Genomic DNA, 23,627 nt, shown 5'->3' on the forward strand with positions numbered 1-23,627 from the left:
AGATAGATCAATAGATAGATAGATAGATAGATAGATAGATAGCGTCTAAATAAAATACAATGTTCATGTAACTTTAATATTTTACATTTGTTTCTCCCTCCCAGATTCCTCTTCCTGGTAATCGAAGTAAAGCAACTGAGGAAATGTCTTTTGAAGGAAGCATGTGTATCTGCCTCTGAAACACAATGGAAACTCCCTGCCTCCTGTGGGACACCAGAGAACAAACTGCTCACTGGCAAAAGTGTAGCTACAAAAACGACAACAGAATTGAGGTCAATAGGGATAAAGCATGGTAGCCCTGCTGATCCTGCTATAGCTCGATAGAACAAGTAGATGCACAGTAGACAGAACAGTAGTAGACTCTCAGGTGGAATTGGATTGCGTCGCTGTGTGTAGTGGGGGAGTGTATGTTGGACCGTTATGGTGAAGATGGTTTTCAGAGTTGTGAAGGCTTTGACGATTGGTCCACGTTCAGCTCTGCGGACTGGACAGAACCCCAGCAACATGGCAATGGGTTTTCAGACTGGGGTGCATTCCAGGACAATACCAGCAAAGAGGAATCAACAACCCTACCTGTGGCAGAAGCAGGAACTTCCCAGTTTCCTGAAAACGTATGTTTTATTTTTTTGCATATATTTTTTTTTTTCTGGGGTTGCGTGACTAAATTAATTTACTGTTTCAAAATTGACCTACTTTCAAACTGTTACATCTGTGCTGAAGTGTTATTGTGGTATTTGATGCTTGTGTTTCACAGACTGAAAATGGTGAAAAGGGGAATCCCTGGTTCATTTTTAATGACTGCTTTCAAGTTGAGGGGGCAGAGAAAGACCCTGTCGTGATGGAAATCCCTACATTGTCTGTGCTACAGCAGAGCACATTAGACAAGCCCTCTCAGTCTGCAGCAATATCAAGGTACTAGTCTATGGCTTTTGTTACTGAACGCGGTTGTAATGAGATGCATTGCAAACTGTATAGCCAGTATATTTCTTACTGGAGTAGATGGTTCATTGAGCAGCCATCTTGGTAATGGCTGTTTCTCAATCTATTAATTTTTTCATAAAATTAATTATGAATGCAATTCATACATATAATGACTTGAATATTCCTTTTCTATGACTTGCCCTAATGTTTTATTATTTTATGATTATTTCTTAGAAGAAGAAAGGTGAAAGTGAAGTAGTTTTGTTAAAGCATTATGAATGTTTGACATTAATTTTTGTAAATACTGATTATTAATTGTTTATTAGTAGTAGTAGTAGTATTACAGACGTATACACGCAAGGTGATGTATTTAAGGTGAATCAAAAATATACAGTTTTAATTGATTAGCAGGGTTATTATTGTTTACTGAAAATTAAAACTTAAAAATAACTAATAAAAAATAAACTTAAACTAATGAATAAGAATAGACATTTAAAATTACTAATAAAAATGACAAAAACAACAATATCACTAAAGCGAAAACAGAAAATGTATTAAAAACATCCAGTCTCTTTTAGATAGTTACCTTACATGACTTTTTTTAATTAAACAAACTTTTCCTTTATTGAAAACAATATGAATACACCGATACATTTGGGTCAAAGACATTAAGATGTCCACCTCAAAAGAAATTTACAAAAGTGATTTTATGTCCATAGAAAGCACATTAAATGCAAGTAAAGTGTCTACATTTAAGGTTTCAAATAAGTTTTTGAAGAATAAAATGTCAAAATTTGGTTGAAAATAATGTTCCATTGTCATTCAGTGTAACACTTATAGTTATGTACATATTAAAATATATAAAAGAATAAGTGAGCATATTCAATTTTATTGGGTTTTAAATGAGTAAAAAATTCTTACTGACAAGTGGGCAAAACCTAGGATAGTGACAAATTAAAAAAAAAATTAAAATAACTAATTAGTATTTGGGGTGAAAATAATTAATTTTTTAATATGTCATAAATTTATTTTTGTTGTAAATATGCCTGACAAGATTGTTACACTGAATGACATTTTAGTGGGTGTCTTCTGTAAATCAGGGGAAAATGTATGATATTTATTTTTTGCTCAGAAAAACAAAAACAAAATACAATTACATTAAACAGAAAACTTTTACATTTTTTAATTTGTCTTTTTTTGGAAAAACTATTAAAGCAGTATTGTTTTTATGCTTAAACCCTTTTTCGTCCTTGACCCATTTCTAAGAACATCAGATTAGATTAATAGATTTTCCCTTCTCTTTATCTTAGTCACTCTTATTCGTCTTTGACTCTCTAACTGAACAGTGTAAGATCAGGGTAAGAACCTCCAGTATGTATGCATTGTCAATATTTTCCCTGATTGAAGTGCGCTCAAACAAGTTTGCACAGTAAAATGTTGTGGTTTATAATTCAATCTCTGTGCACAAGCCTGTTTTAATTGATGAAGTATCAATGGAGTGTCCGTCATTGTCAAAAGTCTTTCGTACTATTTTTTTCCATCAGCAAAGCTGCAAATTTCTGGTGTCATCTACAGTCTGGGTCCAAAATTCTCAGACTATCAGGTCCCAAACCCAAACTACACTCCCATGAAGGACTGCTCAAAGCCCTCCAGCTCGGACAGCCTGACGGAAGTGCTGACTCACAGGTGAGTACAGGCCGAGTGTTACACTCTTCAAATCTGGCACATTGGCACACCCTTTGTGCTACAGACTTTGTTACCTCACGTGGCTTGTTGAGGTGAGAGGTGTGCTAATACATATTCTGACTTTTGTGGTGCTACTAAAATAAAGAAACTTTTTTTTAGACCACTACTCTTCTTAATCTTGAACTAGAAGATCCAGAAGACCCTCCTGGAGCACTTATTCAAACCAAGGTTGGTGTGTGTGTGTGTGTATATACAGTGGTGTGAAAAAGTGTTGGCCCCCTTCCTGATTTCTTATTTTTTTGCATGTTTGTCACACTTTAATGTTTCAGATCATCAAACAAATTTAAATATTAGTCAAAGATAACACAAGTGAACACAACATGCAGTTTTTAAATGAAGGTTTTTATTATTAAGGGAAAACAAAATCCAAAACTACATGGCCCTGTGTGAAAAAGTGTTTGCCCCCTAAACCTAATAACTGGTTGGGCCACCCTTAGCAGCAACAACTGCAATCAAGCGTTTGCGATAACTTGCAATGAGTCTGTTACAGCGCTGTGGAGGAATTTTGGTCCACTCATCTATGCAGAATTGTTGTAATTCAGCCACATTGGAGGGTTTTCGAGCATGAACCGCCTTTTTAAGGATTTTGTTTTCCCTTAATAATAAAAACCTTCATTTAAAAACTGCATGTTGTGTTTACTTGTGTTATCTTTGACTAATATTTAAATTTGTTTGATGATCTGAAACATTAAAGTGTGACAAACATGCAAAAAAATAAGAAATCAGGAAGGGGGCCAACACTTTTTCACACCACTGTGTATATATATATATATATACACACACATATATATTAGTGCTGTCAAAATTAGTGCATTAATGTAGTCAATTAATTTTTACATTTTTCCAGTATAACAGCATTAAAAATATTTAACGCAGGGGCGGGACTAGGGTTGGCCACCCCACTCACTTCTGTCTCTCTTTTCTTGACAAGAATTGTGTTTACTTAGACTTAGAACGTCTTTACGAGTACATCAAACAGGAGACTTTTCAGATGCGCTCTCCAGCTTCACCTCAGCGACAGGCGCAAACCAAACGAGTGCGGAAACGGTAGAGATGACGAGAAGCTTCAGTAGAACAACAGAGAACTGTGGTCAGATGAGATGTTGTCAGGCCATATGTCAGTAAAAACTAATCGTCCTGTCCTGTCAGCCGTTATACTGTCCGCGCGCTGTAGCTGGTATCATTTCATATTAAAGCGTGAATGAAACTACGAGCATGAATGTAAGATCCGCATCGCATCACATTCAGCAGCGGCAGATCTTAAAGTAATAGCAGCCAAATAACCTAATAACCCAACTGCTGGGATATCTGTTAATCAAAGAACAAAAGAAAAAAGAGGAAATCAATAACTTTTGTAGCTGTAAGGATTCATCTATATTTAATTTAGAATTTAGTGTTTGATAACTTTATTCAATTTCTGTATATTTCTGAAGGGCACAGGTGAATATTGTAAGAGGGGCTGTAGACCATAGGAGGAAACTCCAGTCTCTTGAAAACGGGTCCGTCGAAATAATGCAGGCATACACATAAACTGGATCTTTACTGCCGTTTATTGGTCAGAGCTCAGGAATGAATTCAACGCACAGCTCGCATCACATGTATTCCTCCCTCAACACACTCCCCGCGAATAGCTCAGTCTCACATGACATCCACTGCGCATGTCATCGCGCCAATTCACTGCGCATGTCATCGCGCTAACCTGTCCATCACGTCACATACATAAAACAAACCAGATTATCCCACTTAATTTTAATTTACACATAATATAAGATAATCAGAATAAATCTCACATTTTTCCCCCCTTAACAAAAGAAATGTCCTCATTTCAAATATACCAAGAACAAATAAATCTCACATTTTTGAAATGTCACAGTTAACATAAGAGACATAACATGCCACACCACAATATCAAACAGTTTATAACCATTGTACAAAAGTAAATGTTATCACCTTGTATTTCGTCACTTTTTTTTTTTTTTTTTTTGTTTTGCAGACGAGAAAAGAAATTACATGTGAAAATGTAAGTGTTCTTACATTGTAAAACAGTAAACTGCAAACCAATAACAAAAGTACAATTTATTCCCAATTTTTTTTTCTTTAACAAGAAAACTTCCTAGGCCTGTTAATAACGCGCCCTGAACGAGTAACCACACATTTTGACGCATGTTCCCCACCTACTGAGGAGGTATGATTAACCAATTGAGGTGGCTGCCGCACAGCATGAGGAACTTGTGCTATGCGACCTGAAGGCCTACGTACATGAGGAACAGAAGAGAGTACATAAGCCTCATTTTCACCAACCCACAGCCCTCCTGATGACAAAGGGAGAGACCCAGATAAAGCGGTGTATAATGGTCTCAACTCCTGAACCCTTTTGTCCTTATCTTGACCAGCACATGTGGAAGTAAGTGCTGGTTCTGTCCACTTGGATCTGTAGGGCTTCAAACGTTCATAGTGAACTACCTTAGGTTCTGCCTTTACATTTCTCACATTCAACACTGTGTAAATAATACCAGCCATGTCCACCGTAACCACCCGATATGGTCCTGTCCATTTTGGCTCAAGTTTCTTTCTCAGTGTGGTTGGATAATTCATCCACACCAGGTCACTCACTTTAAAAGGTCTGAATTTCTCATACCTATTAAAGTAGTACTCACGCTTAAGTCTCTGATCTGCACTAGTGTTAAGCACTTCTCGAAACACAGTTTCCATACGATTGACTAGAGCTGAACCATAAGTCTGCGGAGTGTCCACGGCTCCATCTGATGGAGAATCAAGGTACATGTGTGCCGGTAAACGAGGTTCACGACCATGGGCCAAGAAGAATGGTGAGTACCCAGTGCTAGAATGAGGTGTAGCATTAATTGACAGTACAACTGCAGATAAGTACTGGTCCCATTCACCACCACTATGAAAAAGAACCTTCGCTAACTGATCCTTCAATGTTCTATTGAACCGTTCTACCATTCCGTTACCACGAGGGTGGTAAGGTGTAGTTCTCTTTTTACTGATGTTTAATCTCTTACAGATGTCCTGAAAAATCTCTGACTCATACTGACGTCCCTGATCAGAGAACAATTCCTCTGGAACATCATGTTCAGGTATGTACTGGTCACACAACAACCGTGCCACTGTACTGGCTGTTTGGTCCACCATAGGATATGCGTTGACGTATTTAGTAAAGTGATCTTGCACCACCAACACATACCTATTACCGCTGGACGTGACAGGCAGTTCTGTGATATCAGTACACACAAACTGAAAAGGTCGTACAGCACTAATAGATTGGAGAGGTGCCCTTCGCTGCGGAACAGGCTTTTTCCGAGATTCACAAGCTTCACATGACTCACAATGCTGTTCAATGGCACTTCTCATTCCTGGCCAAAAACACAAACTCTGAGCTCTCTTCAGTGTACGTTCAGCACTGTAGTGTCCAGAACATGGATCACCATGTAAATAGTGTAACATGTCCTGAATGAGAACATCAGGAATGACCACCTGATAAGTTTGGGGTTTACCTGGAGCACTACAGGCTGTACGACACAAGACTCCACCCTTCAACACCATACGGGGAACCTGCCACCAAAGTTTTCTCAATTTCCCCTTTACTTGTCTAAGATTAGGTCTCTTTTGATTTTCGACCCAACTATAGACCTGTGAGAGCAAAGCATCTGTTTTCTGATAGTATGCAATGTTCTTTTCCTCATCACCCAAAGAGGTACACAGCATCTGCACAGTAGACTCAGACGAACCATCATCGATTTCACATTCGGTCAGACAAATTTGTGACTCCACCTTAGGCTGACTTTCTGGACTATTGGCACCAACAAAAACAGCAAGTCAAGTCAAGTCAAGTCTGCTTTATTGTCAATTCTTCCACATGTACAGCACATACACACAGAGAATTGAAATTGCGTTACTCTCAGACCCTTGGTGCATACAGATAACACTAACAGTAGAACATAAATACAGATAGATACAGAAGGTTCTGTAGCAGTCTGAGAAGTGAGAGGCAAGTCATCTGTTTGAATGGATACTGTCTGTGTGCGAGGTGTCAGAGTTGTAGATGAATCTACAGGAATACGAGACATGGCATCCGCATTAGTATGTCTCTTGCCATCTTTGTGGATGATCACCCATTCATACGGATCAAGCTCCATAGCCCACTGACCTCTACGTCCCATGGGATCAATATCAAAGTTCAATTTTCTCAGGCCAGCAAGAGGTTTGTGATCAGTGACAATTGTAAAGGGGCAGTTACTCAAGTAGTGACGAAAATGTCTGAATGACCAAACTATTGCCCACAGTTCTTTGTCGTAAGTGGACCATTTTCAGTCGAGGTGAGTACATGACTAGCGTATGCAACAACTCGCTCTTTGCCATCTTGAATTTGAGACAGGACAGCACCAATAGCTATATTAGACGCATCCGTACTCAATGTAAACGGCCGATCAAAATGAGGGAATGCCATGACAGATGGAGACATCAGAGCGTCCTTTAGTTGCTGAAAGGCTACTGAACATTCATCGGTCCATTCAAAACGCACATCTTTGTGGGTTAGTTTGTGTAGAGGTTGAGCCTTAAAGGCATAGTCTCGAACGAAACGCCTATAATAGCTACACAAGCCCAAAAATGCTCGCACCTCAGTAGCTGATTTTGGAGTTGGCCAATATCTTACTTTCTCGCTATGAGCTGGATCAAGAGACAGCCCATCCTTTGAGACAACATGACCCATGTACGTTACAGACGCCTTGCAAAAATGACACTTCACAGGGTTAAGCTTGAGACCTGCTTCCCTGAACCTGGTCAAAATGTCTGTGAGGATTTTGATGTGATCCTCAAAATCTTTACCCATACAAATGATGTCGTCCAAATAAATGACACACTTTGTCCAAAGCAACCCTCTAAGAACTAACTCCATTAGCCTTTGAAACGTGGGCGGACTATTTTTAAGGCCCATAGGCATCACTTTGAAATGATACAGGCCATCCCCTGTGGTAAAGGCCATCTTTTTCCTGTCATTTGGATCTAATTCTACCTGCCAATAACCCGAAGACATGTCCATGGTAGAAAAATACTGAGACCCTGACAAAGCATCAAGATTATTGTCTATTTGAGGTAGCGGGTGTGCATCAGTAATGGTTACAGAATTCAACTTGCGATAGTCAACACAAAATCTGTAGGTATTGTCTTTCTTTCTCACCATTACTATTGGACTTGACCAAGGACTATCACTATCCTCTAGTATATCTTATGCTTTGAGTTTTTCTACCTGACGGTGAATTTCTGCCTTGAGAGCAGGAGAAGTCCTGTATGCTCGCTGGGAAATGGGAGTATCATCTATAGTCCTGATTTTGTAGGTAACCAAGCTGGTTCTACCTTAGTCCTGATCATGCTGACTGAAAACATCAGAAAAAGAGATTAGCAAATCTGTCAGACTCTTTTGCTGTGTCACCGATAGCTCAGTATTAGAGAGATCTGGCAGCACAGGTGACTTGGGCATTGACACTTGACTTGACACAAACACATTTTGAACATTTACATTGTTCACACTTTTCTCAATTAACACAAAACCATCCTGATTGCTCTCAGAAATGAAATGGAAAGTTCCAATTGGAGTACCACAGTACAGAGAAATGTCATCTGCAGAGGGATTGACTACCTTCACATAAATTGAACCCTTATCTGCTTTTGTCACAATCCATGCAAATCCTATCTTGGAGTCTTCATGATAGTAAGGCTCAAACACACCTGTGTAGCCATTTGGATGCAAACCTGTATGGGATGATGCAAGTTTTGCAGTGATTACAGCCTCTGACAGAGCAGGAAATACCCTAGTGGTACACACTGTCACATCCACAAGTCTCAGAGAATGCTGATCTACACCCATAAAGGATATGGAGTCCTCACCTAGCTGAAAAGACATGTTCTGCATGTTAATCACAATTTTGTGCATAGACAAAAAGTCCCAACCAAGTACAAGAGCTTTTGAGCAATTTCTGATCACTTGAAATGAATGTGACACTGTACGCTTTCCCAGAGTGACATTCTCTGACAATGTACCCACTGAATCTAAAGTGTCACGAGAAATGGATGTCAGGGGTATAAACTGTTTCACCAAGGGTCTTTGACGCAAGGTAGGAGTAGACATTCTGAAATCTTCACTGATAAGAGAAACATCAGCACCAGTATCAATGAATGCATGGACTATTGTGTCTTCGATGACAAGTGCCACATTTTGTGTCACGGCCTGACCAGTGTCTGCAGTCACATGATGTTCCACAACGTTACCAATGGGCCCGGTGTCAGCAGCAGTTGGCAATTGGCCCTCATTGTCAACTACTGATAGTTTCCCTGGCGCTGATGAACACGTGAAGGAGACTGGAAACGCACATGACCAGGACTTGGGAGACCGATCACTCCGCCACTTTGAGAAGCCGTCCGATGACCTGTCGCTTCGACCATTGTCTGAACAAGAAGCACGATCCAGAGAGTCCCGAGCTGTAATGCGCTGTCCACTTTCCGGTGACATCCTAGGACTTTGATCACGATAGCCCTCATATCTGCGTGCTTTGTAATAGTCCCTATCGCCACTCGTATCTCTGTATGATGGTCTACTTCGCTCATAAAAAGAGTCACAGTCAGTATATGAATGTCTGTCATACCTGCGACGTTCTGATGTGCGCCCACGTGAATCGTCAAAAGCAGTACCACCAAGACAAGTTGGCAAAAACTTTGCTAACATGAAGTTATCAAAATCAGTGCTAGCCTACACAGTCACTTCAAATCGTCTGCACCAGTGGAGAAAATCTTCTTTCCCGTCGCCCAAAAAGATGGGCGGAAAATGTCCATTAAATCGCTGCACTGCATGTGAACTACTTGCGCCAGGCAAATCGCGTGCGGAGTCTGCTTCACTCATTATAGTTCACAGTTCAGAAGTCACAGTATCCCACCGCTGCCACCAGAAATGTAAGAGGGGCTGTAGACCATAGGAGGAAACTCCAGTCTCTTGAAAATGGGTCCGTCGAAATAATGCAGGCATACACATAAACTGGATCTTTACTGCCGTTTATTGGTCAGAGCTCAGGAATGAATTCAACGCACAGCTCGCATCACATGTATTCCTCCCTCGACACACTCCCCGCGAATAGCTCAGTCTCACATGAGATCCACTGCGCATGTCATCGCGCCAATTCACTGAGCATGTCATCGCGCTAACCTGTCCATCACGTCACATACATAAAACAAACCAGATTATCCCACTTAATTTTAATTTACACACAATATAAGATAATCAAAATAAATCTCAGAATATGATACTTATTATAATGAGTTTATCTGAAGATTAAGTTCACTTAAATTAAAAGTTGTTATTTTTTAAAGTCTAATAAATGTTACAATTGATAGCTCTCAATTATACTGTAAGGTTGAATGGCTTTAGTCAATGGTTTAATATTGGGGGGGAAAAAACGATCTGTAATGTTGAATGGCTATAGTCAATGATTAAATATTAGGGGGGAAAAAACAATTTCCCATAGACATCAGTAATATTGGTATCAGCGATACTTGCCTTCAGTCATAAAAAAGATGCCATTAAACGAATATAAAAAAATATGCTGTCTTTATGTTGTTTCTACATTAATTTGAAGATTGAATATGAAATTATTCCAATCTTTTTTTGTTTAATTTTTACTACTTTTTTTATTTTTTATTGATGTAATTGACTAATGAACAAACTCATAACAGTGAATGAACTTTTCATTTGTGATGAATTGTTTCTGTTGTTGTTTTTTGTAGCCGATGCCATCACAATGTCAGAACGCACCAGGATTCTTTTATCAGATCTCACGCCAGTGGCTCAGCCAGCACAACATGAACCTCCTGCCCTACCAGAACAAGAAAGATCCTCTGCAATAATCAACATCACATGCACACACACTCTTACAGTTGCACTGACACACACTACTTCAGAAAATTGAACTTTTAAACAAAGTACGCACTACTGCCTGCATTCATTAATGTGTACGGAAACAAGCACAGGTAAAGTTTTCCAAGCACTTTTTATAAATAAATCCAAGCCTATTAAAAACTGTGCTTGACAAAAGTACTACTACTGTATGCACACTAGCTCAGGAAGGAATTCCTAAGTTACTTGATGAACACACTTTGCCACAGATTAAACATAAAAAGGAGTCTTTTCACATAAGCAACAGAAGAGAACTAACAAGTGCCTAAAAAAACAAAATCACTGTAAACCTCAAGTACAGGAAGTTAACGCAGCCATTTACTTATTTATATATTCCACTGTCTGCTGCTGCTGCCTAAGCTCATGGCTTACTGTTTGAACTGACATCTGAAATGTTTAAATGTATTTGGTATATTTATATTGGAAATATTTAATATTTTAAAGATGAATATATGAATATACAGTTCTATTAGTTGGTGCCCTGCACTTTAGAGCAGTTTGTCTTTTTTTTTAAAAAGCAATAAAAAGAGACGTTTAAAGCTCTTCAACAGCATATTTTGTTTTATTTGTTTGTTTGTCCCGTATGGCTTCTGTGGTATATCTGTAGTATAACTTTAATTTCATATCAAGACCATTTAAATACATCAACAATTTGTCACCAAATTGGTCGTTTAATTTTTATCTGTTTAAGCCTTTTGCTTAAAAAGGCTTTTAAAGTCTGCCATTTTTTTTTAGTCTGCCATCATACACCTTCCCCTTAAAAGCTTAAAGATTGGTACATTTAGCTTTGTGTGGCAGTTCTGGTTTATGATTCTGTCAAACTTCCTGTCATTCAGTGTGTTCGCGTAAAAAAAAACAAAAAAAAAAAACAGAACTGCTCTACCTTTTATTGCAACCTAGCAAATGGGTAGTTCACAAACAGTTAAAGGTCATGGAAAGTACAAGTTACAAACACACATTTGAGCATCCGTTCTCATGCTCAAAGTCCTCACCACAACAAAACATTTCATGCATCAAGTCCTGATTCTTCAATATAATTTCTAACACAGGGCTCTTCGTATAGTTTTTTTTTTTTTCAAGTATTATTGGAAACATTTTGTTGTGATTTGCATACAGAACACGAAGAGCTGATGTGGTGTGGTGTAACCACATTTATTCCCCCTTCTTTTATCAAGACGGTGATAATATGTTGTTTGTTTTACATTTGTAATACCAAAAAATGTTCTTTTTAAAAGTAGAGTTATAAATTCCTGAAGCTCAGCAGGCAGAGCATGTCGATAACAATGGCAAAGTTGTGGTTTTATTTCTCAGGGAACATTTTAAACTGATAAAATGTATTGTAAATGCAGTGTAATCTTCCAAATGCATAAACTTCTAGAAGTTTAAAAGAGAAATTAATCATCAAACTCATGCATTTGTTCACCTTTGATATGTAATCAATAAATGAGGGGTAACAGATGGGTTTTCAATAAAAGTTAACTGTCTTGTGTAGTAAAACAAAGAAAAATGGCAGTGGCCAAAAAGGAAAACTTCAACACTCATATAATGCACTGGGCTTGATCAGACTATCCATGAGTGGGAATACAAAAACATTGAAGTACGATCTGTAGTTTCCACAAATGTAGTGCAGGTAACACATTGTTCATTTATGTGTACTGACATTGTAAATATTACAATTGACATTACAATACAAAGCTGGTTAAACATCAGTGAACTTATCCTTTAAATCAGAAAAAAATAAGCCATTCTCAAGCCCATGTGTTTGAGTATGTAACTACGTGTCTTAATGCAGGCACACAGTCCGTACATGACTAGACTGTCACCTGCAAACAGAAAGACATCCTCTTTTTCTGCACATCAGCACCTTAGTTAACCTCTAACCATTTCCTCATTACGTGTCTGTGGCTTCATGCATCATTTCACACCAAACTCAAAAACGTCTATTTCACACTTGGACTTTGCTACGATCTATTTCTAAGAGCAAATAGTACTGATAAAATGAAAAAAAAAACTATCAGGTTTTCACTTTCAAATAATTGTCTCTAAAAGTAACCATTAGTAAAAAGTAATAACTTATTTTCCTTATTTACAAAAAAAGGTTAAAAGAAATATCATGCATTAAAGGGATAGTTCACCCAAAAATGAAAATTACCCCATGATTTACTCACCCTCAAGCCATCCTAGGTGTATATGACATTCTTATTTCAGACAAATACAATCGGAGTTATATTAAATAATGTCCAGGCTAATCCATGCTTTATAATGGGCGTGGATGGTAGCCCAAAATTTGAAGTCCAAAAAATTGCACCCATCCATTATAAAAGAAGTCCACATGGCTCCGGGGGGTTAATAACGGCCTTCTGAAGCAACGCGATGCGTTTGTGTAAGAAAAATATCCATATTTACAACTTTATAAATCTTAATCTCTAGCTTCCGCTAACTGTCGTACGTGCATTCACGAGAGAATGGCGTCCAGCGGATGACGTAGGATGTAGGCAAACGCGGCAACAAAGCGGATGTGACGAAGCGCAGAGGAGAGAGCAAAACAAAACACCAATCACGAATTAGTAGTACAAAACGAGGATTTGTAAAGAAAAATGTCGGAGGACTTCGATATAAGCCAAGAGGACACTGGTTTTCCTTTACTGTAAACAAAACTTGTTTCTCGCGAGACTAGCATATTCTCACCGGAGCTTATGCTACGCCTATGTCCTACGTCACTGAAATTTTGCCAAAATTCCGCTAATGTGATCTTAAGTCGCTGTATGTTTAGAAGTGCATTTTAAATGCATTCTTGAATTAATTAATCCGGTTATTGATTAGATGGAGGTAGATCTGAATGTGAGTTTACAGTCAACTGCACGAAAGAAGAGGGGTTTATGCAGATGGGTCATTTCGTGTCAACTCAATCAGAGGTCCCCGGCTCAAATTTTTGTATTGCATGTAAGAAATACATATTATAATACACATTATATTTGCAGCAGTTCTTAGTGAACCGGTTGAACCAGTTCAACAAATCGGACTGAATCGTTTGAAACGGTTTGCGTCTCCAGTAAGCATTAATCCACAAATTACTTATTGACACAGCATGTCTGAACCGAACTGGTTCTTTTGGAAAAATCATTCTGTGCTAATGTTATGAGTGCGGGTAAACCGAAGACTTGAATGAAGGGCTATCTGGTGAAACGTAAGTTTATTTAATAACAAATAAATCGCAATGGATTATGTATAGTAAGTGGATTATGGTTTCTGCGCTGATGACAACTAATTTATTTACTTTATATCTTCAAGACTTAAATCCAAGTATGCACATCACTGCCTGTTACTGTATTTGGGTGCTTAGCTGCAAAACTTAATTGTAAACTTTTCAGACCATGATTATGATGTTTTAACTGACTGAAGAGAGCACCTCAGTCGTGGTATTGAAGGTGGGAGAGAGTGCTGTACATTCACTCCCTCCACCTACAATCCCTGCCGGCACGAAAGACATCATTACGTTAGGGCGTTAAAGAACCGATGAACCGTTTTTTTGAACCGGTTCATTGACACGAACTGTCCAAAAGAACCGGTTCGCGGAAAAGAACCGGACTTCCCATCACTACTCATTGGCTACTGATACATGAGAGAACCAATCAGCTGTGCCATGTGATAATGCTGTCATTAGATCAGATAGAGTTAGACCTATCGGGCTGCGCCATCTAGAGTTTCATGCCAAAACTCTGTATTTTTTTGCGCAGATATTAGTAGGCCTGTTAGTAAAATATGTTGACTTTAGCAATCTTTGTTGCATTATGTGCCAATGGTGATCATTCAAAAATGGGGAAAGTGACATGTATCTCGTTTCCTTCTGTCGAACATACCTGTCTGAGTAACATAATAATTGTTCTTTTTCCAAAGTTTGTCAGTTTGGCAAAGTTTGGCACTCAGACAGGTATGTTCAATGCAGTTGTTTGGACAGAAGGAAACAAGATACATTTCTAGTTTCAAGATTATTTGTTCTTCAGACATTCCTCTTTAAATGAAAAGAAGTAACATATTTTTGCAAAATGACCCACATTTGGTTTTTGACCACTGAATGTGTGTACAATTTAACAATTTACTCCTGGAGCCATATTAAGATCCCAATATCTCTGGAAACTAAACATATAGGGCTTAAAAATGAAGATGCCAAAAGGGACGTTTGTTAGGACCCAGTATCTAAAAGTGCATTAAGATATCTTTAATACTTTTTGAGTTACAAGCATGCAAACTTTGAAGAAAAAACTTAAAAAGTGCACTTTCCCCATTTTTTTAATGATCACCATTGGCACATAATGCGACAAAGATTGCTAAAGTCAACATATTTTACTAACAGACCTACTAATCTCTGTGTAAAAATCAAATCGTGATGCTGCCATCTTTCTAAAGTAATTTTTTAACTCCTATGTAATTTGGCTCTGAATCTGTGAGAACTGAAAATTTGACCCCCCCTCTACAAAATAGTGGATTACTCAGTCAATATTCATCCATGACATTTAATGTTTTGGCTTTCATCACTATACATGTTTATCTTTCTTCAGAAACAAAAATATTATCAAAATCCAAAATTCGAGCCAGGGAAATTTCTGAAATTTGGTTGATTTGACATGGAATGACACAAATGCAATTATTGGAGAAATCTGCCATGTCACCAGAGAAAAGTTGTTTCACTGGAAGATTATGACATTTTAATACAAAAATTACAAGGGCAAAAAAATAGTAAACATACGCACAGATGAATCATCCACGATAAGGTCAATAACATTTCATTTTAATGAACAAGCATAACAGAAACATTTCATATTTAAATTAAAAACCTTGAAATGTTGTACAGGCTACAGAAAAAGCAAAATAAGTCCCAGCTAGGAAAACAAAAGAAATCATGCAAAAGAAGAAGATCTTGAGCTGCTACGTAACCCTTGTAGGCCTTTGTGGATCTTCTTATGAACACTGTTGCTGCTAAGCACATAGAAAACAGGGTTTATGGCACTGTTGATGGTAGACAGACCCAGAGAGATCGTATAGGGTGTGTAGACACTTCTTTCAAAGTCACATGTCCCATTTGAGAAGTGGAAATTGATGGCACGTAGCAAAAGGATCACATGGTACGGCGTGAAGCAGACTAAAAAGAACAAGATGACGGCTAAGGCCAGGTTACGAATTCTGACTTTGGCCCGTGGCTTCAAACCCGTGCTAGCTTGAACTTTAGCAATGATGGCCAAGTTGGTGACTATTAAAATGCACAGCGGGATGAAGAAACCGATGAAGAAGCGGGCATAGTTGAGTCCCGTCACTACGACAGAGGGGTCGCTTGGCTCGAAGCACCGCTTCTCCTTCGTTTTCTCAGAGTCACCCTCTGTCATGGTGAAAACCGGCACGTGTCCCACAGCAACGACCACCACAATCACAGCGCTGATGATCACAGCATGCCTCATCTTTCTCAGACCTCGAGACTCCATGGCATAGACCACCGCGACGAAGCGGTCCGCGGAAACGCAGCACATCAAGAAGATACTGATGTACATGTTGTTGAAGAACACGTAGCCGGTGACCTTACAGGCCAGAGAGCCCCACTCCCAGTGATGACCTCTGTTGATGTAAATGGCCCAGAGCGGAAGTGTACCTAGATACATCAGATCACACACTGACAGGCTGAAGAGGTAGACTCCTAGGACGTTCTTCCGGCACACTTCGAGGAACGTGAGGAAGACTGTGATCACGTTAGCAGGCAGGCCTAATGTGAGGACTGTGCTGTAGAGAACCACAAGTGGAAGTGGGTTTTCTTCCTCGTAAGGTGGTTCACAGCTGTTTCTGTGGTTTGTTGGACCGGTTATGTTCATGGTCACTGGAAAGCTGAGAGAGGGATCCAAAATGGTGGGGGACAAAAACATAATTTCATTTAAAAAGCATGGAGTTGATATGAAAAAAGAAAGGACCATGAAAAACGAAGCTAATGTCAACAGTAATGCTACAGAAAAAATCCTCACGTGCTACTTTAAATACATTTATACAAGTATTGTGGTCTCATTTCCTCTCAGATTACTTCCCACAGCTAAAGCCGGGCTCACACTGTGCGATTTTTTAAAAGTCCTTTAGGATTGTACTTGTCAGACTGTACGAACATGATGATCATGTCACACTGTGGGATCTCAGTTTTCATTCATGTCAGACTGTACGACAGTCAAGACGCGTTAAAAATGGGTGCACGCAAGAACGACCAAAACGACCAAATCTCGGACGACCAAATCGTGGCCAAAATCGCACAGTGTGAGCCGGGCTTAAGTCAAATATTATAAAACATGTTGTGGGTGATTTCTAACATGCAGGACGTTTTCTTATTATCACATAGCCTAGACTTGCTATGTTGGATAAATGAACTAAATTAACAATTTAATTTTTGGGACGGGCGCGGCGGCAACAACAATACTACAGTGAGGATAAAAGTTACGCCTTCTTTCTTTGCGTGAACATTTGGGCGGCGTTATGAAAATCTTCCCACATTGTGATGTAGACATGTGGGGGCGTGTAGAATGAGCCTTTTAGGTAGGCGTGGTTGACTCTTAAAGGATGACTCTTTCCGTCGGTCTTAGTACACGATTTAACTACAGAAGAGTCAAGTTTTAAATAGGAAAAAATATCGAAACTCTTTGGTCATTTTTGAGCAAGATGCTAACGGTCTAATCAGATTCAATGATCTATGCTAAGCTACAGCTAAAAGTGCTACCGCCAGACCCGGAGATCGGCTGAATGGATTCGAAAACGGTAAAACTCAACTGTTTAACTCTAGGGGAGTTGGAAAATGAGCCTATTTTCAAAAATATTGGAGTGATCCTTTAACTTTTATAAAGAATATCTCTTTGGATTTGAGACTTTAGTCTTTGCAACTTTACAGATCTTCTTTATGCACCAAGAGCTTGTGACGCTCTAAAGAGAAAGGAAAAATTGAAATCGCGTCATATGACCCCTTTAAATGTCATTTTTGAGCTCACTAAGCTAGTCATGTGACCTAAATATGACGACCACCATATGAGGCGAACTCACACCAAATAAAACCGCTTTAATTAAGCCGCTGATGTGACTGGAAACTGGCGTGAGTGTATTTGCATGTTTTTGTCAAAATGTAAACTTTACATTTAGAAAATCATAAACATCCGGACATTCACGAAAACATTATACACTTGCATACATTTTGTGTACAATATCTGTAATATTTTAAAGTATTTGTTAACATTAGTTAAAAGAACTAACAATAAAATACTTCTAATAACAAAACTATAACAAAAGTATTGCTCATTGCTAGTTAATGTTAATGCATTAACTAACCTTAACTAATGGGATCTTATTGTAAATTGTTACCATATCAGTATAATATTATATTTTTCATATAATTGTAATACTAATAGACCTGCTCGCTTAAATATTAGGTTACTACCGGTTTCCCTTACAAAAATTAACCATGGTTTTACTATAAATAATACCAAACAACATGGTTAATATAGTTAAACCATGGTAACCACAAATGAACTATGGTTTTACTACAAATAAAAAAAAAAACATGGTTAATATAGTTAAACCATAGTAACCACAAATTAGCCATGGTTTTGCTACACTAACCAACCTTGGTATTTGTAGTAACACTGTGGTTATACTACAAATGGTAATCATACACTTTTACTATATTAAAAAAAAAATCATGGTCAATTTTCGTAAGGGTTTGACTTTACAACTCAACGACTTGTCGTTTCCCTTGAAGTCGTAAGTTTTGATTCTACCTCCATGATGTACCGTTACATAATAAAACGAATAAAAGAGTTACCTCTTATTCCAGTTGATCGCGGAAACTCTACTCAGTATAACTGTTCATGTCATCAGTCTCCGTTTCTATTTGTCAAATCAGTCCAAACTCTCTTTTTCATCCCCGCGAACCTGGTAATAAACGTTCAACTGCACCTGAGGTGAAGGAAGTGATGAGTGTTTATGCAAGCGCTGTGAGTGAGATGCTGCCTGCCACTGACTTTGATACAGTAGACAGTGAGGAAATAGCAGTTTGATATACCAAGACATTTTTGAGTACCATTTACAGATGAAAGACATCAGATGTGATGAAAATTTGTTTTCACATTTCCTTGGGTGACGTCATTTGTGACTATTATTTAAATCTTTAGGGTTGGATAAACATATACTCAACTCCCTTACTGTAAATACTGCTATGAGTGGCAGTTTATTTGTTTGTCATGAAAAAGTGATTTCCTCCAGAGAGCGCTGCAGGGCTAAAAATTGGAAATATATTTTACGCAAAACTAAATTGTGTCACAATTTACTCGTGAGGAGCGATAAATTGGATGGCATCCCTATTATGTTCTTTAACCACAAAACAAAACAACTCCAAATCACAACATTGTCTAGATTATAAGATTATAAATCACAGTTTCCCTCTTCACTGTTAATCTTCAGGAATATGGACCATTTTAAAGTGGGGAAAAATTGCTCACGTCTAAGTCATGTTGTGATTAGTAATCAATTGTTAATTCATTATAATGTGTCATAGTTATTTAATGGTTCTTAAAGTTAATCTCATTCAGTAATTGTTGATTACTTGATATTATCTCAGTCCTAAATTCGCTACTTCGTTAATGTTTCCGTATCAGTAGATGAAGTTTTACTACTCAATTTTTGCTGCTCATTTGTCCCGCATTAGTTTCTGCATAGTTACCTTGTTGACGGTATTTATTTCTTAAAATAATGAAAGAACCTCGATTCAATCATTTAGACTTGTTTGGTTTTATATAATATGCTATGATCATGTCCTTTTATGTTATTATTTGTGTTATATAATGTATATGTCTATGCACATGCTTTTATAATTTGCCCACAATCTGTATTATATACTGAATTGCTTGTATGCTGTTGAATCCAATCCACCAAAAAGACTTTTAAACTGTTGCAAATCCGTCCTAGTTGTGTTGCTGTGGTGACGCTTTACGGCATTTGGATCATGGCGGAGTCGCTGAGCGGTGTACAGTTGAGCACGGTAAATATTTGGCTTTTAACCACTTAAGACATACATTCAGTCGCATGTAACGCGTTTTGCAATATATTATGATTTCAGCAGGGAAATATATATGCTGAGTATGCGTGGTAAACCTATAGATTCTGTGTTATCTACGATTAATGATGAACATATTGGTCAGATACTGCATTTTGTTTACATGGTTGTTGCTTATGATCCAGCACCGCAGACACGAGCAGACTTAACACCCACTTTAACTGCTCTTTATTCCACATCGCGCATTTTTAAAGCATTTAGTACGTTGCGTTTTCTTCTTGTTTTATTCGCAATATGAGCTGTTATTATTTTGTGTTAGCCTGAATAGTTTCTTGTAAGTTAATGCAGGCAAAACGAACAGTTGTGTATGTGAATTTTCGAGGTGTTGCTTTTGTAAGTTGGGTTTGTTTACGAAACTATACAATCTTTCATTTTCATTTTTATGTAGATTGGGTTGAATACGACAAAATGTCACCAGGTGTTCGGATTGTGTATTTATTTTCACCCTTTCATGCAGCCCCTTCTATAATCAGAATAGACTGTTTTTTTTATTTTATTTATATTTGCTACTACATAATGTAGACTTGCGCAATATAACCAAATTTAGTGTTTTACCATTAGGCCTAAGTGTTAATGCTTCTTACATTTTTTTTTTTTCATAAATAAAATCTTAGAAGTTTAAAAAAAAATTTGAATTTGAAAGATGAGTAATATTTGAAACGCTGGTATAAGTTTTAAATTTGCATAGACATTGCAAATATATTCCTCATGATTTTTCAACCTTAAAATAGATCAGGATGTAGATTTCCAAATTTCTCTGAAGTGGGAGCTGATAGTGATGTTGAAATGTATCTCCTCCTGTTGATATTCTGAGACCGAACATAAATCTGCTTTTGTAATGTATCATAATGCAGTTCTGCCATAGTTGCCTGTTTAATATTGCATTGCTTAACGCAGCCTTATTCGTTAGTCAGTTGACATAGGAAATAACCAGCACTTTAAAAATAAGTGTCAGGACTGACCCTTGGTCCTTCTTTGACAGATCTTGCTGCAGACAATGAGGTTAATTCATATAGACAGGAGTATAATTTATTTCAAACATTCAGTTTTATTGGCATGAATGGGTATGCACTACGGTTTCGATTTTGATGGCTAGGGGTCAAAGGCCGTTTATGAGAGGTTTATCTGTGGATTAAGAAGCTCTGAAACGTCTTGGTTTGATTGATGCAAATCATTGCAATGCACTTAGTGTACATTATTTTTTTTTTGCATTGATAAACTAAGGCCCGGTTTCATAGGCCTGGCTTAGCTTTAGCCAGGATTAGGCCATAGTTCAATTAGGACATTTAAGTAATTTTTATAAACATTACTTAGAAAAAAACATTACTGGTGTGCATCTTAAGACAAAACAAAGGCACTGACATGTTTTAAGATCAGTCAGTGCAAGTTTCTTTCATTTGAAACAGCTCAGATTTACATTTTAGTTTAGGACTAGGCTTAAGCCTTGTCTGTGAAACTGGGGTATTTACACATGCAAGATTAAATACGTCTCCAGTCGTGAGTTTACCTGATTTTCGTTACATTTTAGTTTAGGACTAGGCTTAAGCCTTGTCTGTGAAACCGGGGGTAATAGTTTCAGTAATAGCTAACTGGAATATCTTTTAGACCTTGTATACTGAATACTGACAGACATAGCATGCTGTTCACCATCTTTGCCATGTGATTTGGTGTTTGCATATGAATATATTTAACCACCAAAATGTACATGCATAATAGCTACCTACTTATTTATTTATTTATTTAAAAAAAATGTAATGTATAAAAAAATACTACAACTGTAGTCCTAAAATGTTATATTAATATTCATTTATAAATATACAATTATAATGAAATATGTATTTAAATATAATATTGTAATAAAGAAATTCTTCAGACTGTATTCAGAATTTTTTATTTTCTCTTTTATTTTCAATAAATATAAAAGGATATATTTTTAGTTTACTAGTTGCTCTTTTCCATGCAGTTACAATGAACTGAAGCTTTCTTACATCTTACTCTTAAATGGTCTTTTTGAACTGAGGAAGATTTTGACTAAAATAAAATTTTTGAGCACCTTTATTTCAAAATGTACAAAATAACTTGCTTTTATGTGACCCTGGACCACAAAACCAGTCATCAGGGTCCATTTATTTTCAAAATGGAGATTTATACATCATCAGATTCCATCATTCCATTGATGTATGGTTTGTTAGGATCTGACAATATTTGACCGAGATACAACTATTTGAAAATCTGAGGGTGCAATAAAAAATCTAAATATTGAGAAAATTGCCTCTAAAGTTGTCCAATTGAAGTTCTTAGCAATGCATATTACTAATCAAAAATTAAGTTTTGATATATTTACGGTAGGAAATTTACAAAATATCTTCATGGAACATGCTCTTTACTTAATATCCTAATGATTTTTGGCATAAAAGAAAAATCGATAATTTTGACCCATGCAATGTATTTTTGGCTATTGCTACAAATATACCTGTGTGACTTATGACTGGTTTTGTGGTCCAGGGTCACATATGACCCTTTAATGCAGAATGCACGATATTGGATTTTTGCCGATATCCAGTATGCCGATATTTTTCAACTCTTTTTGGCTGATAGCCGATGCCGATATATTTCCTTTGGCTTGGAAACAACACCAAGTCTCTCCTGTGTGGAAATTATAAGCAAATTATTTGTAATTTTGGTTAGTTTTTAACAAGAACTTATTTGTTAGAATTAAATAAACAACAATGAAGTTATTTTATAATGACAGTACATTGAAGCTTTGAAAATAACTATAAATAAACTATATATCAATTGCTGCTTTTTTTTTCAGAAAAATGCAGTAGTAACCTTAACATTTTATTTTAAGATTTAACATTTGTAGATGATCTAAAGCAAAAGAGTTGTAAAAATTCAGAAAATATTTTAGAGCTCATAATTTGTTTAAAATAATAAAACATATTACACATGAATGAATAAATGAGTATAGGCTATATCAAATTATTTAATTTACAAGTGTCATGTTTGTGATTTTTTTTTTATTCATGTAAGCTATAGCTTCTGACCTGGCATTCTGTATGTGCATTCTCAGTTTAAATGCAGCGATCCAAAGCAGTGAACCTAATCATCATTCAGGCAAAACTTTGCTTCAAAAATGAATCACACTGTTGACATGATCTAATCACTAGCACACCCTGAGCACATGTGAGTTAACGTATTCCTCTTATCGGCAAGACATATCAGCATAATATTTCATATCGGGCCGATGCCGATATGTACATTTAAAGCCATTATCGGCCGATTTGGATATCGGTCCGATAATATCGTGCATCCCTACTTTAATGTATTTGGTTAGTTTGTTATATAATCGATGCTCTTTCTCTTTTGCCACCAGAAATGGCAGGAGGCTTCAAACAGAGGGGCTGCCATACTCAGCTATTTAGGGGAGCAAGTCCCTCTAATTTATTGTCTGGAGACAGAGCCACAACAAGGGGAGGAGGAGCAAAAGGTTGAGCAACGTCTCCTGCATCCTCTGGAGTGCTTCCTTTTTGGAGAGGACCCTTGTGTCGGCCTGGAGAAGCTACAGCAATACAACAGCAGCTCATCAGCTCAGCAATGTGGACGTGTCTTTAAAGAGGGCGAGACCGTCTACTCCTGCAGGTTAGACCAGAGCCCCTTTGATAATATATGCAGTCATGACTCATCAACTCCTTTAGGAGAACATCAGCAAGACTGATTGATGAGGCAGCATCTCAAAAAAGAACAGTATTTGGTGTAATGAATTGTGTTTATGTGGTTTAAGGTTCAAAAAACACATTATTTCCCTTATTTCCCACATTATTGTTGCTCCTCTATGCCCCGCCTTTCTGAAACGCGTCGATTTGTACA

General features: G+C 37.5%; 4 protein-coding genes across 6 annotated transcripts in view; 2 read left to right on the top strand and 2 right to left on the bottom strand.

The window, feature by feature from the left end:
* LOC107679822 (uncharacterized) overlaps positions 1-11,141 on the top strand; it is an 11,744-nt gene extending 603 nt beyond the window's left edge. The window contains exons 2-6 of one of the 3 annotated variants that reach the window (XM_016475509.1): positions 105-611; positions 755-912; positions 2,466-2,607; positions 2,767-2,835; positions 10,465-11,141. In XM_016475509.1, the coding sequence (XP_016330995.1) occupies positions 408-611; positions 755-912; positions 2,466-2,607; positions 2,767-2,835; positions 10,465-10,584 (693 nt within the window). In that variant the 5' untranslated portion in view covers positions 105-407 and the 3' untranslated portion in view covers positions 10,585-11,141. The remainder of the gene's footprint in view (positions 1-104; positions 612-754; positions 913-2,465; positions 2,608-2,766; positions 2,836-10,464) is intronic. The other 2 variants (XM_016475510.1, XM_016475511.1) reach the window with 2 other exon arrangements.
* LOC107679821 (uncharacterized) lies at positions 4,732-6,061 on the bottom strand. Its single transcript, XM_016475508.1, has 2 exons — positions 6,057-6,061; positions 4,732-5,875 (listed from the first exon to the last, which is right to left on the bottom strand). The coding sequence occupies exon 2, from the start codon at positions 5,821-5,823 to the stop codon at positions 4,765-4,767; it is 1,059 nt and encodes a 352-aa protein (XP_016330994.1). The 5' UTR covers positions 5,824-5,875; positions 6,057-6,061; the 3' UTR covers positions 4,732-4,764.
* A 4,330-nt stretch (positions 11,142-15,471) lies between the features above and the next one.
* LOC107679764 (probable G-protein coupled receptor 132) lies at positions 15,472-18,619 on the bottom strand. The gene is made up of 2 exons (XM_016475402.1): positions 18,468-18,619; positions 15,472-16,504 (listed from the first exon to the last, which is right to left on the bottom strand). Exon 2 carries the CDS (start codon positions 16,489-16,491, stop codon positions 15,532-15,534), a length of 960 nt encoding a protein of 319 aa, XP_016330888.1. The 5' UTR covers positions 16,492-16,504; positions 18,468-18,619; the 3' UTR covers positions 15,472-15,531.
* A 1,004-nt stretch (positions 18,620-19,623) lies between these two features.
* LOC107679783 (E3 ubiquitin-protein ligase UBR1-like) overlaps positions 19,624-23,627 on the top strand; it is an 8,840-nt gene continuing 4,836 nt past the window's right edge. The window contains exons 1-2 of the mRNA XM_016475433.1: positions 19,624-19,682; positions 23,134-23,399. Of these exons, the coding sequence (XP_016330919.1) occupies positions 19,647-19,682; positions 23,134-23,399 (302 nt within the window). The 5' untranslated portion in view covers positions 19,624-19,646. The remainder of the gene's footprint in view (positions 19,683-23,133; positions 23,400-23,627) is intronic.

Source organism: Sinocyclocheilus anshuiensis, unplaced genomic scaffold (assembly GCF_001515605.1).
Source record: "Sinocyclocheilus anshuiensis isolate Anshui unplaced genomic scaffold, SAMN03320099.WGS_v1.1 scaffold676, whole genome shotgun sequence".
Taxonomy (NCBI): domain Eukaryota; kingdom Metazoa; phylum Chordata; class Actinopteri; order Cypriniformes; family Cyprinidae; genus Sinocyclocheilus; species Sinocyclocheilus anshuiensis.